At 39.1% G+C, this 18,105-nt stretch overlaps 1 protein-coding gene across 1 annotated transcript in view; it reads right to left on the reverse strand.

Annotated features, from left to right (window-relative positions):
• RAD50 (RAD50 double strand break repair protein) overlaps positions 1-18,105 on the reverse strand; it is a 90,401-nt gene that overhangs the window by 59,969 nt on the left and 12,327 nt on the right. The window contains exons 3-5 of the mRNA XM_003405022.4: positions 8,571-8,722; positions 4,426-4,611; positions 3,868-4,072 (exon numbers count right to left, since the gene is read on the reverse strand). Coding sequence (XP_003405070.1) covers positions 3,868-4,072; positions 4,426-4,611; positions 8,571-8,722 — 543 coding nt within the window. The remainder of the gene's footprint in view (positions 1-3,867; positions 4,073-4,425; positions 4,612-8,570; positions 8,723-18,105) is intronic.

Consider the following 18,105-nt stretch of genomic DNA (forward strand, 5'->3'; position numbering starts at 1 on the left):
CTCAGTGGCAGCTAAGCACAATGACTACATCCTATCCTCGGACCTTTGGCTACTTAGCTGTTTTCCTTTCTTGCCTTAAATGGGAATTACTTTAGAAATTTGTTTCTAAGTTCAAAAACACCCTCTGGACCTCTTGTTTGTATTTCTTTTTTCCACACACAAGTTCATGTACCTGACAGCTCAAACCGTTCTTTTGTCTTATGTCACATTAGAGTCTAAGATTATAAACACTCTGCTATATTTTTTATTGTCTGCACACTTAACTCCTTTTACTAGGTTGTGTGCTTTGGAGATAGAACTTTTGTGCTATGGGAATAGGGACAAAAAACAGATGTCAGAGGAGGAATCCAGTCAGCCTGGTGACTGGCTGGATTTAAGAAATGAAGCAGTCATGGATGCCACAAAAGATGCACGCCCAGATGATAATCATGTTAATGCCACCAAGAGGTAGTTAAGATGCTGATAGGAGCTGAGAAGTTTGTGGAGTGCCATAGCTGAGGTGTTAATATCCAGTGCTTTAAGTACCAATCCAGCTGTCAGACTCTGCTCAAAAGATATTTCATGAGCACAGAATTTTTTTTACAAGTGGTGTGAATGGTCCCATTCATTGAGAGCTTACTGTATGCCAGGCATTGATTAAAGTGCTCTAAAATGTATCATTTAAATCACACAGCAACCCTATGAAGTTTTATAGGCAACAAAACTGAGGCACAGGTCATTCACAATGAAGTAAGGGGTAAAGCCAGGATTTAAGTCCAAGCCTCTCCAATTCTTGGACTTTTTAAGTCAGATATATTGAGTATATATATAAAAAAAAAATAACATACATACTGTAAAATTCATCCTTTTTTAAGTGTACGGTTTGATGAGTATGGACAAATACATATAGTAATATAACCACTACCACAACCAGGATACAGAACATTTCTATCACCCACAAAAAGTTCTCTTGAGTCTCTCTGCAGTCAATTCCCTGCCCCTACCCCAAGCCCTGGCAATCCCTGATCTGTTTTCTGTCATTATAGCTTTGTCTTTTCTAGAATGTCACATAAATAGCCTAGCTTCTTTACTTAGTATAACGCTTTTAAACTCATCTATGTTGTTGCATGTATGAGCAGTTCATTCCCTTTTATTGCTGAGAAGTATTCCACTGTATGGCTTACTATATTACAATGTATTTATCCATTCCCCAGTTGATGGGCATTAGGTTGTTTACAGTTTTCGGCTGTTTCAAATAAAATTGCTATTAACTTTTGTGCACAGGTCTGTGTTTGGACATGTTTACATTTCTCTTGAGGTAGCTTCCTAGGGGTATGGGTAGTATATATTTAACTTATAAAAAGCTGCCAAATTATTTTCTAAAGTAGTTGTATCATTTTGCATTCCTACCAACAATGTATGAGAGTTTAGTTGTTCTACATCCTCATCACTTATTATTGTCAATCTTTTTTCATTTTAGCCATTACGGTGGGTATGTAGCAGTATCTCAAGGAACCCTGGTGACACAGTGGTTAAACGCTCAGCTGCTACTGAAAAGTCAGCAGTCTGCACCTACCAGCTGCCCTATGGGAGAAAGAACCCACCAGATGCTCCTCGGGAGAAAGACGTGGCAGTCTGCCTCCATAAAGATTATAGCCTTGGAAACCCTATAGGGCAGTTCTACTCTGTCCTACAGGGTCACTATGAGTCATTCCGACTGCACAGCAGTGGTTTAATAGTATCTCATTGGTTTTAATTTGCATTTTTCTAATGATTATTGATAGTTTAGCATCTTTTCATGTGCTTGTCATTTGAATATCTTTTGTTCAAAAGATTTGAGTTTTTGCTTATTTTTAATGCTTTTTTTCGGTCTTCCTATTACTGAGCTGTGAGAGTTCCTTATACATTCCAGATACAAGTCCTTTATCGGACATATGTTTTGCAAATATTTTCTCCCATTCTGTGGGCTGTCTTCTTACTTTCTTGATAATGTAATTCGCAGCAGAAAAATTTTTAATTTTGAGCAAGTCCAATTATTTTTTCTTTTCTCATCTGTGCTATAGTCAATATCGTTTAGCTTCTAGAGAACCTATGCTCTAAACTATATCACTTATGTAGCTGTTCAGTTTACTCTGTAACTCTAGCTACCTTTTAAAAGTGTTCCCTTGTTTCTCCAAGGCTGTCCAAGGCTACAAACCTTGTTCTCCAAGATTTTAAGATCTTTAAAAACAAATCTTTGAGGTCCTTAACTCCAAGGGCACCTGACATAGTGCTATACACAAAATAATAAATACTCTTGAGCGGGTGTATTCATGCCAATGGGCACTTGGGACAGAAACAATATCAAGCTTTTGTAGTTCACAATTCAAAGACCTAAACCAGTATTGACAGGTGAGTTTAAAAAAACCAAATGAATCATTTTCTTAAATGATTCAAAAAAAAAATTTTTTTTCTATCTAAAACCTAGAAAATAACCATACCATTCTATGAAGACACATTATATTTTCAGGAATGCTCTTACTTATTGAGACTAGGAATACCTTAAGGGCAACAATGCTGTTATCCTCTTTATATTTGCAGGCCCAAGCATAATACTACACCCTGGCACACAGGAAACACTTAAAAAAATGTTTGCTAAATGAATGAAATGAATTTCCTTTAAGCCCTTCTTATGAGCCACTGGGTTTAAAAAGCTTACTCATTTGCAAATATATCAACATATTATGGTCAATTCCAAATTCTGTGCAATGCTAAGAACATCCCGCAAACTGTAAAAATTTCCTAGAAAGACCTGTCAATTCTAAACACACACACACACACAATCTTCTTAAGAATATAGCACTATTGGGTTGAGTTATTATATTGATACTTAACAGCTAGTAATCTACGCTACTAATTAAGTCTAATACTAAAATTTGTTTACTCTTTGAACAATTTAAAGATTAATTATCTAATACAGACACTAAGGCATTACCCGTAACATTAAAGTCTCTGATAATTTTTTCGAGAGACATACATATCATTCAAATTCATATGAAAACAAAGTGCTTTAGGGGTGAGTGTTAACATGATAAAACGTAACCTTCTGGAAGAGGTAATACTTCAGTTGCATCTTGTGTATCTTGTATAAATCATTAAGACAGAACCTCGAGTGTAAAGAGTTCAAAGGTATGTGCTGTTTTAACTGACAATGCTCAGCTAAGAGAAGAAAAAGTACAGCAAATCCAAGCAGTTTAAAATATAAAGCAAGACTCAAAATTCAACTCTGTTTTAGATTGGTTACCTCATGGCTGCCTGATTTTAACTGGCTCAAACACTTGTTCATAGGTATTACTTTCCTCACTATAATAGGCATCTTTGTATGCTGTTTCATGCAGTACATCCCGGCCTGTTTGTCCTGGTACTGACCAAGAAAATTAAATATACAAGCCTATACCCGATATGGAAACCCTGATGGCATAGTGGTTGAGAGCTATGTCTGCTAACCAAAAGGCTGGTGGTTTGAATCCACCAGGCACTCCTTGGAAACTCTATGGGGCAGTTCTACTCTGTCCTATAGGGTTGCTATGAGTTGAAAGTGACTCAATGGCAATGGGTTTGGTTTTTGGTATGGGTGATACCCAATATGTATCCCCGGTGGTGCAGTGGTTAAGAGCTGCATCTGCTAAGCAAAAGGTTGGTGGTTTGAAACCACCAGTGGCTCCATGGGAGAAAGATGTGGCGGTCCACTTCCACAGAGGTTTATGGCCTCAGAAACCCTGCCGGGTCGCTTTAAGACGAAATCGACTCGACAGCAGTGGGTGGTGGTGGGTTAGATTTGGATTCCTACTCTACCTATTTCCTTATCACAGAGTCTCCTCAGCTTTAACATACAAGAAATTAAATTACCTTCAATGGATCAAGTTCATTCTCATAGGATTTGACAATTTCCTTTGAAGATGTTAACTGGGCTTCCTTATTAGTAATCTGATCCCGAATTTCACATGCTTTTTCCTTATTTTGCTTCAAATATTTCAGTTCTGTTTGACATTCTTTTACTTTTTGACCTTGTGTTTGACGTACCTGCCGAAGTGTTTCCAAGGCTTTAATATACCTTTGAAGATATTAAATAAAAATCAAATTTCTGGCTAAATAAATTACAGTATATTCATATAATGTAATATTATGCAGTCATTAAGATTACATTTACAAAGAGTTCTTAATAATCTGGAAAATGTTTATAACATAAAGGTAAGTGAAAAAATTACAAAATACTGTCCACCAGATAAAGAAACAAATGCACAGGAAGAAAACTGAAATGAAACATACCCAATGGTTGCCACTGGGTGAGAGATTATAATGGATACTTTTTTACTTTTTAAACTTTTCTGTTTAAAAAAAGAAACACCCAAATTGTAAACATGGCTTAATGCTTAATCAGCTACAAAGTCTACAAAGGCTACAAACCTTGTTGCTGAAAAAATCTCATCAAACTTTTGCTTCAGAGCCTTTCCTTCACTTAAAGGCCAATTAGACTCTTCTTGGTGACAGAAGATGACGTTATTTAGAACAGACTTGGAAACTCCAAGAGAACTTATCATCTCTCGGTCAATTTCTGCACACTTAGAGCTGAGACTGACTTTTTCACCATGCCTAGAGAAAGTGGAATTAAGAATATGTGTAAAATAACTTCCTGTTGTACCTTTCTATTGCTTAATCAATCCTTCACAATGTCCTTGTTAGAAAAAAATCCCCATAGCAATTATTATCAATAACTTCCTCATGCTAAACTCTTAAGTGATTAGCAGTTAACTGATAAAATAGTATTTAAAATAGGGTGGTACAGGAATTTAAAATAGGATGCTACAGGAAATGATGTGAGAATTTTTTTTATAAGTAAGGATTTTGATACCATAATTAACAATATTTATAGGCAATATGTAAAGGAAAATATCTTCCGACCCTACAACTTAAAAATAATGGAAGTGAGAGAGGTTAAACAAAAAGCATCTAAGGAATGTATAGTTTAGAAAAAAGGACGTTGAGCAACAGACACATGGAAAAAGGAGAGTAAAGGCAAACTTTGGTGGTGCTCATCCAAGCATGGTCCAAAGAGGAAGATTCTTTTTTTTCCCTTTTAAGTTTTATTTATTTTGTTGTTAAGAATATACACACCAAAACAAACACGAATTCAACAGTTTCTACATATACAATTTAGTGACACTGATTACATTCTTCAATTGTGCAACCATTCTCTGCCTCCTTTTCTGAATTGTTCCTCTCATTTATGAACCATTATTTACTTATGGTATATTCACTGACCCCTAAGGCTCCTATCTAATCTTTTGAGTTGCTGTTGTCAATTTGATCCCATATAGATAGTTCTTAAAAGAGCAAAACGCTCAAGGCAGACCTGTCTTACTAGTTAAGCTCAACTATTGTTTGGTCTTAAGATGACATCAGGGGATATTTCTGGTTTAAGGCTTAAACACTATCTCAGGGCAACATTTTTAGGGATTCATCTACCCTCCACGGCTCCAGAAAGTCTTGATTCCATGAGAATTTGAAATTCTGTTCTGCATTTCTCCCCCTTTTGATCAGGACTTTTCTATGGAATTTTAGATCAAAATGTTCAGTAATGGTATCCAGGCAACATCCAGCTCTTCTGATCTCATGGCAAAGGAGGCAGTTGTTCATGGAGGCCATCAGCCACACATTCCATATCCTCCTCCTACTCCTGACTCAAGGAAGAAGATTCTTAATGAGAGGACCTCAAGTTCCCAGGGTCACACTTACAAGGAGATTCAACAGAGAACTGCTTCAGGGCTTTTTAGCTTGATGCCACAAAACTAATACATGATTCCTCTTTTTCTCAGCCTGGTTCATCAACCAACCTTCAGCTGCCTTGTCCACAGACTAGCTCAAGGAAGAATATGTTCTGTATGTCTTTTAATTCAGTTTCTTGTAAACTCTGACAATGTATTTCACTAACGCCTTATCAGAGTAACTTCAGAACACTGATTGGTTTTTCAGTCTATAAAGCCAAGCAAAGGCCTGGGATTGCGGTAAATTCACCCAAGTATTGCTATCCCATAGAAATCTAAGTGGCCAGCTGGCTATACCCAGGCAAGACCCCAGCCCCAGTGAGCACGCATTAACTTTTATCATATTGCAGTTGAATTCTATTATTTATGTCTGTCCATCGACTTTCTCCTTCTCTATCCACATGACTACAGTGGGACAGACCCTGGATTGATAAAAGCTCCCTGGATGCTCAGCCACGGTTAACCGAGTTTGGGACTGAGAGATTGCTGCCTTAGTTTCGTTACTATACAAAACAGAGAAGAGGTGACAATGGAAGCTGCTGGAATGGCTGTTTTCTGTCTTGTGGACTGTAAAACGGAGAAAGCTAACCTGTAGCAAGAGAAAAGCTTGAGGCCAGGGAGGCAGATATAAGAGATGGAGAAAGCGTTGATGATTTCCCTACATCATTATACTTAGGGCCAGGGGCACTCCTGCCTTTGGGTTCAGAGAGAGCCCTCAGTATGCTTCATGAAAAGGACAAATTAATCATTTTGTTTTACAGCTTCTTTTCAATATCTAACAAGTCCTGGTGGCACAGTGGTTAAACGCTTGGCTGCTAACTAAGAAGTCGGTGGTTTGAATCCACCACCTGCTCCATGGGAGAAAGATGTGGTAGTCGGTTTCTGTGACGATTTACCATCTTGAAACCCTATGGGGCAGCTCTATACTGTCCTTTCAGGTTGCTGTGAGTCAGAACTGACTGAACAGCAATGAGTTACTCAATGTCTGCCAATGACTGGATTGTCTTTACTGTTTCTTTATACATTCCAATTTATATTTTGAAAATATTACACTGAATGTACTGAAAATGCTTTATAGGGGGCTACAGTAGACACAGAACAATCAGCACATTGTCACAGTAGACTGCAGAAAGATTATAGTAGGTTGGACTAGAATGGTGATGGCAAAAATGGAGAGAAACAGATTCAAGAAACATTCAGATGAATTCAATAGGACTTGTTAATGGGCTGGACATGAAGGGTGAAAGAGAAGTCATGAAAGGCTCAGGCTCTTGGTTAGTGATACTAGATGGATAGTGGTGTCATTCACTGAACTGAGGAGCACTGAAAGAGAGCCAGGTTGTTGCAAGTTTTTTGAGGGGGCAAGGGAAAATATCATGAGCTCACTTTTGGACATGCTGAATATGAGGTGACTCATAAATTTTTATCTCCAGCCCAGACCTGTTTCCAGACCTATGTATCTCTTTTAAGCTGGGTTCTCTAAAGGACCAAAACCAGTGAAGTGTATACAGGTAGTCCCCAGGTTATAAACGAGATCCATTCCTAAGAGTGTCTTTAGATTGAATTTGTGGGTAAATCAACAGGTACATACAGTTCCTACCTAGCCTTACTTTAATGTAAGAAAAGGCTCAAAGCCTTTTCAATGATTTAAAAGCTGCACATCCAGCCAATGAAGGTGATTGTGATAAACAATTTGTTGTGAGTAGGGGTCAGTTCAGTCATTTCAAAGTGAGGGCAAATTTACATAACATCAAAGGGCAAGCACGAGTTGTCCGTTAGTCAGACTTCCATAACCTGGGGACTTATTGTATACAAATATACACGAGAGATTTACTTCTAGGAAATAGCTCAGACAATTGTGGGAGCTGGCAAGTCCCAAATCCACGGAACGCTGAATGCTTCTCCTGATTCACGTGGTTGCAAGGGCTGATGAACCCAAAATTTGCAGGTCAGGTGGCTGGCTAAAGGCTTCTCCAAGAACTAGAGGTCAGACCAGGAGACTAGTGTAGGATCGACAGAGAAAGCGTGAGCTTTCCTAGAACATTCATATATACTGGATTCAAGCCACACCTCTGAAGAAACTCTCCTTCCAACTGACTGGCTGTTCACATCAGATCACAAAATGGAGGATGACTACATAATATCTGCCAAACCACTGAGAATCATGGCCTAGCCAAGGTGACACATAACATTAACCATCACGATATCTAACTGCCTCTCTCTCATTTTCTATGAATTATTTCAAAGATACTGCGTACTCGGTATATCCCAAAGTGAGCTCGTAGTAGCACACAGTGGGTAGTAAATATTATTGACTAAACAAAACAATTATTTAATTAGTTTATTAATAAATATATAAACGAAACGGGGGGAGGTGAATAAGTAATTTGCTCAAGAGGGATAAAGCCTTGAATCCCGGAGTCTAATTCTAAAATTCATATCCATTACAAGATGATACCTGCCCTTAACAGAGAGATAAAGGTTGAACAGGACAAATTATTAGTCTTTCCTACTTGTTTGTTTCTAATCTCACCCATTCCTAGGCATAACACCAGCATTCTTTATCCATTCAATTCATATACACCTTCAATTCAGCAATTGTTCATAAATTACTGAACAGAATATTATCACTAAATCTTTAAATGGGATTATTCTATTTAATTGATAAATAGTATCAAATAAAAACTTAATATGCTTCCCTAAAAGAATAAATTAAAGTAGCAGAAAAAACCTACAGTTTTATAGACCTAAAATGAATAGATACTCAAGTATAAAATAAACACCTACTTTGTTCTAGTAATGACTCCTTCCAGGGTTTTAAATTCTGTCTTTTTGCTTTTCTGAGTACACACCATAGACCGCTGCACAGCTAAGAGTTCTCCATTGACATCACGAAACTGTAGACGAATCTGGGCTCTAACATCTGTTTCTTGAGCAACCTTTGAAGGTAAACAATGTAAAATTACGCTACCTTAACAAGCATCAGAATGTCAGTTTTGAAAGAAAAGGCATAAGTAACTGTACTTACCCAATATGGGTGAATTAAAAAAAAAAAAGAAAAGGAAAAACTTAAACATCCAAAATGAGTGACATTTTTACATGTTATTCAAAACATGGGAGGAAAAAAATAGTTTAACTGACTTAACTAAAATTACATTATGATATTATCTACTGTTTTGGCATCATTAGATCAGATGTGTGAATTCTTTAAATAAATTAATTTTATCTTGCCTTTTTTTTTAATCTTACCTTTAGCCTTACTTAAAAACTACCAAAGATGTTTGTAAAAAAATTTTAAAACAATCATAAGCTTACAGAAAAGTGAAAATTCAGTATATACAAAGCTTTCTTCCTGAGCCACTTGAGAGTAAGCTGATCTGCTATTCCATTACCAATATTTCCTACAAAACAAGGACATTTTGAACTAAGAAAATCAGGAGATCGACACTGATATATTACTACCACCTGGTCCTCAGAAGCCATTCAAGTTTCGCCACTATAAATTTTATAAGTATACTCAAGGATATTAAAAAAAAATTTAAGCATAATGAGAGAAACAGAAGATATAACAAAAAGGCTCAATAAAGAAAAAGAATAGTATCCTTAAACATAATGGTAGAAGAAAAAGAGAGGTTAAAAGTAGAAGGATAGAGGGACAGAGCCAAGATGGCTGACTAGTCAGACGCACTAAGCCACCTTGCGGCAACAAAGACCTGAAAAACCAAGTAAAACAGATATAGACATCAATCCTGGAACCCTGAACCTTCAAGGAAGGGATAAAGTATTAGATCGGAAGCAACTTATTAGAATCTAATACAAACCAGCAAAGGAGTAGAGATACAGAGTGGAGATTTCCAGCCAAACAGCATGACTCAGAGTTGCCATCTTGGAATAAAGCCAACAACCCTGCACACAGAAAGGCACCTCCATGGAACTGCCAACAGGAGAGAGAGGTATGGAGTGGACACACCCAGGGCTAAGTAAGACCACATTTGCTGGCTGCAACTCAAGGAGGTACCCAGACTCTCTCACCCAGTAACCACAGGAGCACGCTCCTACACCCCTACCCTTCTAGTGAATAGGGGCAAGAACCACCCCATCCTGGCAGTCACAACCCAGCAGCCCTGACTGCAGGGAACCACAGTACTAACTCACAGTACTAACCCATCCTATTCTCTGCTTCTGTCTCTGCACCGCCCCCTCCGCCTCTCTCCTCCGGCCCACCAATCCACCCCCAGAACCCGCACTGCTGGCTCAACCCAACATTGCTGCATCCGCGACTCCAAGTGAAACTGGCCCAGACCCCGAGACCCCTCCCCACCAGCCTCACCACACCCTATGACCCTGAGGGGAACTGGCCTGGACCCCTAGACGCTTCCCTGCTGGGTCAGTCCTAAGGGGAACTGGCCGGGACCCCTAGACCACTCCCGGAACTAACCCACCCTGCCATGTGCCCCACTCTAGTCCCCAACCCCAGCCCAGTTCATGCCACAGACAATCTCTACCCCTTACCCCAACCCCATTGAACCTGACCTGCTGCACCATAGCTGAGTGACCAGCCCTCGAGACCTAGACAAGGTGGTAAGAGGTATTGTGTTCACAGAGAAGCAACCAATAAAGCACACCTAGGCCACCCGCCCAGGTATAACCAAACGAAACAAAAAAGCAGGATGACAAAAACAAATCTCAACCAATAAATAAAGAAATTACCTGAATAGTTCCCAGATAGCGGATAAAATCAAAACATATTAAAAAAAACATGGTAAGAGAGTTCCTGTAAGTGACCCAAAATAAAGCACCAGATGACCTTCTGGGAGATGAAAAGGCACTGGAACTACCTGACAAAAATTCCAAAGTGTAATATTCAGGGCTCTCTAAGAGATAAGGAAAGAGATGAAGGAAAACACAGACAAAATCATGGAAAACAAAGACAAAACCAACCAAAACATAAGCCAAAATCAAGGAAAACAGGCAAAGCAAGAGAAAAATGGAAGACGCAAATAACCCAAATAAGAAATGAAATGGGGGACATTAAAACAGACCCAACTGAGATAAAAAGGATCATAACAGAGTATTATGAAAAACCATACTCCAATAAACTTGAAAACTTAGAGGAAATGGACAAATTTCTAGAAACACACTACCTACCTAAACTAACACAAAATGATGTTGAAAATCTGAACAGACCCATAACAAGAGAAGAGACTGAAAAGGAAGGAAAAAAAACTCCAAACACAAAAAAGTCCAGGCTCTGATGGCTTCACTGGAGAATTCATACCAGTACTACTCAAATGATTTCAGAACGTAGAAAAGGAAGGAATACTTGTGAATTCATTCTATGAAGCCAGCATAACCCTGACACCAAAACCAGGCAAAGACAGAACAAAAGAAGAAAATTGGAGACCAGTATCTCTCATGAATAAAAAATACAGATGTAAAAATTCTCAACAGAATTCTAGCCAACAGAATTCAGCACCATACTTTAAAAAAAAAAAAAAAAAAACAAGACCCCACCACAACCAAGTGGAATTCATACCAGGTATTTACGAATGGTTCAGCATTAGAAGATCAATCAATGTAATCCCCCACATAAATAAAACAAAAGAATCACATGATCATCTCAGTTGATGCAGAAAAGGCATTCAATAAAGTCCAACACCCATTCCTAACAAAAACCCTCAATAAAATAGGAATAGAAGGGAAGTTCCTCAATATAATAAAGGGCCTCTATATAAAACCTACTCAATGGCACTGGGTTGGTGGGTATACAAAACCAACAGCCAACATCATTCTCAATGGAGAGAGGCTGAAAACGTTCCCCCTGAGAATGGGAACAAGACAAGGATGTCCTTTGTTACTACTTCTATTTAACGCTGTGCTGGAAGTTCTAGCTATTGAGGGCTTCCAGGGCAATAAGGCAAGAAAAAGAATAAACAGCATCCAAATTGGTAAGGAAGAAGCAAAATTATTCCCATTCATGGATGATAGGCTACTATAGAGAACTCTAAAGACTCCACAGGAAAACATCTGGAACTAATAGAAAGATTCAGCAGAGTACCAGGATACAAGATAAACATACAAAACTCAGTTGGATTTCTATACACCAATAAAGAGAACTACAAAGAAGAAATCAGGTAAACAAGACCATTTATAATAGCCCCTAAAAGAAAAAAATAACTTAGGAATAAATCTAACCAGCGACATAAAAGACCTACACAAAGAAAACTACAAAACACTACTACGAAAAAACCAAAAGAAACCTACATAAATGGGAAACATACTATGCTCATGGATAGGTAGGCTCAACATTGTGAAAATGTCAATTTTACCCAAAGCAATCTACAAATATAATGCAATCCAGATCCACGTACCAACAGCATTCATTAACAGGATGGAAAAACTAATCGTTAACTTTATGTGGAAAGGAAAGAAGCCCTGGATAAGTAATGCATTAGCAAAGAAGAAAAACAAAGTAGGAGGCCTCACACCACCTAACTTCAGAACCTACTATACAGCTATCGTAGTCAAAACAGGCTGGTACTGGTACAATGAAGACATATTGACCAATGGAACAGAATCGAAAACCCAGATATAAATCCATCTACCTACAGCCACCTGCTCTTTGAGAAAGGCCCAAAGTCTTTTCAACAAGTGATGCAGGCAAAACTGGATGTCCATCTGTAAAAAAAATGAAACAGGACCCATACCTCACACCACATCCAAGAACTAATTCAAAATGGATCGAAGACCTAAATATAAAACCAAAAACTATAAAGACCATGGAAACCCTGGTGGTGTAGGGGTTAAGTGCTACAGCTGCTAACTAATGGGTCACCAGTTCAAATCTGCCAGGCGCTCCTTGGGAACTCTATGGGGCAGTTCTACTCTGTCCTATAGGGTCGCTATGAGTCAGAATCAACTCGACGGCACTGAGTTTTCTGGGTTATAAAGACCATGAAAGAAAAATTTGGTCAATGCTAGGTACCCTAATATACGGCAAAGAGGATACAAAATATAACTAACTATACATAAAAACGAGAAGATAAGCTAGATAACTGGAATCTTCTAAAAATTAAACACTTAATACTCTTCAAAAGACTCCACCGACATGAAAGGGACTGGTCAGCGGGTGGGAGAGAGACGCTGATGAAGAGTGAGCTAATTATATCAGGTGGACACTTGAGATTGTGTTGGCAACTCTTGTCTGGAGGGGGGATGGGAGGATAGAGAGAGAGGGAAGCAGGCAAAATTGTCAAGAAAGGAGAGACTGAAAGGGCTGACTCAAGAAGGGGAGAGCAAGTGGGAGTAGGGAGTGAGATGTATGTAAACTTATATGTGACAGACTGATTGGATTTGTAAACGTTCACTTGAAGCTTAATAAAAGTTATTTAAAAAAAAAAAAAAGACTCCACCGAAAGAGTGAAGAGAACCTACAGATTGGGAAATAAATTTTGACTATGATGTATCTTACAAAGATCTAATCTCTAAAATCTATAAGAAAACCCAATACCGTAGAACAAAAACACAAATACTCCAATTAAAAAATGGGGAAAGGATATGAACAGACACTTCACCAAAGAAGGTATTCAGGTGGCTAACAAACACCAACATACACAGTGACTACACATGTGGACTTCGCCAGATGGAATACATAGGAATGAAATTGACTACAACTGTGGAAAGAGACGGTGGAAAAACTCAATGCCATCAGTCAGAACAAGGCCAGGGGCCGAATGCAGAACAGATCAATTGCTTATATGCAAGTTCAAACTGAAGCTGAAGAAAATGTTAAAACAAGTCCATGAGAGCCAAAGTATGACCTTGAATATATCCCACCTGAATTCAGAGACCATCTCAAGAACAGATTTGATGCACTGAACACTAATGACTGAAGACCAGATGATCTGTGGAATGACATAAAGGACATCACACATGAAAAGAGGTCATTAAAATGATAGTAAAAAAAGAAAAGACCAAAATGGATGTCAAAAGAGACTCTGAAAGTAGCTCTTGAACATGGAGTAGCTAAAGCAAACGGAAGAAATGAAGAAAAAGGGCTGAACAGAAGATTTCAAAGGGTGGCTGGAGTAGACAGTATTATAATGACATGTGCAAAGACCTGGAGTTAGAAAACCAAAAGGGAAGAACACACTTGGCACTTCTCAAGCTGACAGAACTGAAGAAAAAATTCAAGCCTCGAGTTGCAATATTCAAGGGTTTTATGGGCAAAATATTGAACAAGGCAGGAAGCAACAAAAGAAGATGGGAGGAATACAGAGTCAATATATCAAAAACAACTGGTTGACATTCAACCCATTTTAGTAGACAGCATATGATCAGGAACCAATGGTACTAAAGGAAGAGGTCCAAGCAGCACTTGAAGGCACTGGCAAAAAATAAGGTTGCAGGAATTGACGGAATATCAATTGAGATGTTTCAACAAATGGATGCAGTGATGGAAGTACTCACTCATCTATGCCAATAAATTTGGAAGACAGCTGCCTTTCGCAAAGAAAAGTGATCCAATGGAATGCAGAAATTATCAAATATTATTATTAATATCACACACAAGTAAAATTTTGCTGAACATCATTCAAAAGCAGTTGCAGCAGTACATCAACAGGAACTGCCAAAAATTCAAGCCAGATTCAGAAGAGGACATGGAACAAGGGATATCACTGCTGATGTCAGATGGATCCTGGCTGAAAGCAGAGAATACCAGAAAGATGTTTACCTCTGTTTTAATAACTATGACAAGGCATTCAACTGTGTGGACTGTAACAAATTATGGATAACATTGCCAAGAATGGGAATTCCAGGACGCTTAACTGTGCTCATGAGGAACCTGTATATAGATCAAGAGGCAGTTGTTCAAACAGAACAAGGGGATACTGTGTGGTTTAAAGTCAGGAAAGGTGTATGTCAGGGTTGTATTCTTTCACCATACTTAGTCGATCTGTATGCTGAGCAAATAATCCGAGAAGCTGGACTACAGGAACAAGAATGGGGCATCAGGATTGGGGGAAGACTCATTAACAACCTTTGTTATGCAGATGACACTGCCCTGCATACTGGAAGTGAGGAGACTTGAAACACTTACTGATGAAGATCAAGGACTACAACCGGCAGTGTGGATTACACCTCAACATATAGAAAACAAAACCCCTTACAACTGGACCAATAAGCATATCATGACAAACGGAGAAAAGATTGAAGTTGTCAAGGATTTCATTTTACTTGGATCCACAATCAATGCCCATGGCAACAGCAATAAAAAAAATCTCATGACACGTTGCATTGGGCAAATCTGCTGCAAAAGACCTCTTTAAAGTGTTAAAAAACAAAGATGTCACCTTGAAGACTAAGGTGTGGCTGACGCAAGCCATGGTGTTTTCAATCACCTCATATGCACGCAAAAGCTAGACAATAAATAAGGAAGACTGAAGAATTGACACCTTTGAATTGTGGTGTTGGCAAAGAATATTGAATATGCCATGGACGGCCAGGAGAACGAACAAATCTATCCCGGAAGAAGTACAGCCAAAATGCTCCTTAGAAGCAAGGATGGCGAGACTACGTCTCACATACTTTGGACATGTTATCAGGAGGGATCAGTTCCTGGAGAAAGGACATCATGCTTGGTAAAGTAGAGCGTCAGGGAAAAAGAGGAAGACTCTCAATGAGATGGACTGACACAATGGCTGCAACAATGGGCCCAAGCATAAGAACAATTATGAGGATGGTGCAGGACCTGGCAGTGTTTTATTCCATTGTACAAAGGGTTGCTATAAGTCAGAACCGACTCAATGGCACCTACCAACACCTACAACAGCAGACACGTGAGGAAATGCTTGGGATCACTATTACAGAAATGCAAAAAAAAAAAAAAAAAAACCCTACAATTAGATACCATCTCACCCTGACATTACTGGCACAAATACAGGAAAAAGAAAAAAAAACAGAAAATAACATATGTTGGAGAGGTTATGGGGGGATTAGAACTCTTGTGCACTGCTAGTGGGAACGCAAAACAGTACACCATTTTGGAAAACTATATGGTGCTTCCTTCAAAAGCTAGAAATAAAAATACAACAGGATCCAGCAATCCCACTCCTAGGAATATATCCTAGAGAAATAAGAGCTGTCACACGACCAGATGTATGCATACTGTCTTAGTTATCCAGTAACGTTATAAAAGAAATACCACAAATTGATGGCTTTAAAAAAGAATTTATTCTCTCACAACCTAGGAGGCTAGAAGCCCGAATTCATGGTGCCAGCTCCAGGTGAAGGCTTTCTCTCTCTGTCGGCTCTGGGAGAAGGTGCTTGTCATCAATTTTCCCCAGTCAAGGAGCTTCTCAGCACAGGGACACTGGGTCCAAAGGACATGCTATTATTCTGGCTCTTGTTTCTTGGTGGTATGAGGTTCCCTTCCCAAGTTTCAGGATCCCATTTCTTCCCAATCAATGCCCTCACTTTAACTTTAGACACCACTCGAGGCCAGGAATTGAGCCGGCATTGTAATTCAGCCACTCTTACAATAAAAAAAAAAAAAATTTTTTTTTTTTTTTTTACAATAAAACTCTGGGTTTGGTTTTCGGCAATATCAGCTCTGTTACTACAGGAAAACAAGTCTTTCTTTCAAGGCACGAGTGGAAACTTTGAGGTCATCTTATGTGACGCTTGAGCTTTGACTCTAAAGCCCTGACCTCGTTCTTTCACCAATTCGTCTAGCAAAAATAGGACCAACCAACCAACCAGTTTCCTTATCCTTCTCATTATGACAAAATTATAGAAAGGAATCACAATCGGGTTCAGCTAGAGCCTCACCTTTCACCAATACTTGATCTATTGGTGGTGTTATTTTGCATATTTGTATTGCCACCTAACGTCATGGATTAGCAGTGCCCTCTTTAAGACTAACCAGACTTGAGACCAATTTAGAAAACTCATCCTTACCACTTTGTTTCTTTAGAACCACTCTTGGTACCAAATGTCTTAGGCTGGGTTCTCTACAGAAGTAAAATCAGTAAAGTATATAAATAACTATATAAAGTGTATAAATATCTATATAAAAAACCACCCAGTGCCATCAAGTTGATTCCGACTCATAGCGACCCTATAGGACAGAACAGAACTGCCCCACAGAGTTTCCAAGGAGCACCTGGCAGGTTCAAACTGCCGACCGATATCTGTGAATATCTATATAGATATTTATATCAAGGAAATGGCTCCTGTGCTTGTAGAGGCTGGAACGTCCCAAATTTGTGGACCAGGCTGAAGGCTTCTCCTGATTCACATTGCCGCAGGGGCTGGCAAACCCAAGATTGGCCCGTCAGACAGAAGGGCTCTTGCTCACAGGCTGCAAAGACCGACAAATCCCAAGATCGGCAGGCAAGGCGGAAGGTAAACCACTAGCTCAAGTCCCAAGAACTGGAGGTCAGATGAACAGGAGCTAACTTCAGGATCCAGAGTGAGCAAAAGCCCATGAGCCTTGCCAGAGAACCCACTTACACTGGATGCAGGCCACATCCCCAAGGAAACTCCTTTCAACTGACTGGCTACTCACAGCAGATTCCATCGTGGAGGTGATCACATTATATCAAATCTCATCTTGGGAGTAATCACATCATCATATGGCTGTCAAACTACATCATAACTGTCAAACCACTGAGAATCATGGCCCAGCCAAGTTGATACATAACCTTAAAGATCACACATACCCATGTTCACTGCAGCATTATTCAAACAGCAAAAAGATAGGAACAACTTAAGTGTCCCTCAACAGATCAAAGAATAAACAAACTATGGTACACACAATGGAATACTACACAACAATAAGAACAATGACGAATCTGCAAAGCATCTCATACCGCGGATGAATCTGGAGGGCATTACGCTGAGTGAAATAAGTCAATCACAAAAAGACAAATATTGTATGAGACCACTATTATAAAAACTCATGCAAAGGTTTATACACAGAGAAACAATCTTTGATGGTTATAAGGGAGGGGAGGGGTAGGGAAGGAAAAACACTAGCCAGATAGATAGTAGATAAGTGGTAACTTTGATGCAGGATGAGACAGTACACAATACTGGGGAAGTGAGCCCAACTTGACCAAGACAAAGTCACAGAAGCTTCACAGACATATCCAAACTCCCTGAGGGACCAAGTTACTGGTCTGAGCGCTAGGCACCACAGTCTTGAGGGACATCTAGCTCAACTGGCATAACACAGTTTACAAAGAAAATGTTCTATGTCTGACTGTGGTGAGTAGTGTCCGAGGTCTTAAAAGACTGAGAGCAGTCATCTAAGATACAT

The sequence above is a fragment of the Loxodonta africana genome, chromosome 2 (genome assembly GCF_030014295.1).
Source record: "Loxodonta africana isolate mLoxAfr1 chromosome 2, mLoxAfr1.hap2, whole genome shotgun sequence".
In the NCBI taxonomy this organism is placed as follows: domain Eukaryota; kingdom Metazoa; phylum Chordata; class Mammalia; order Proboscidea; family Elephantidae; genus Loxodonta; species Loxodonta africana.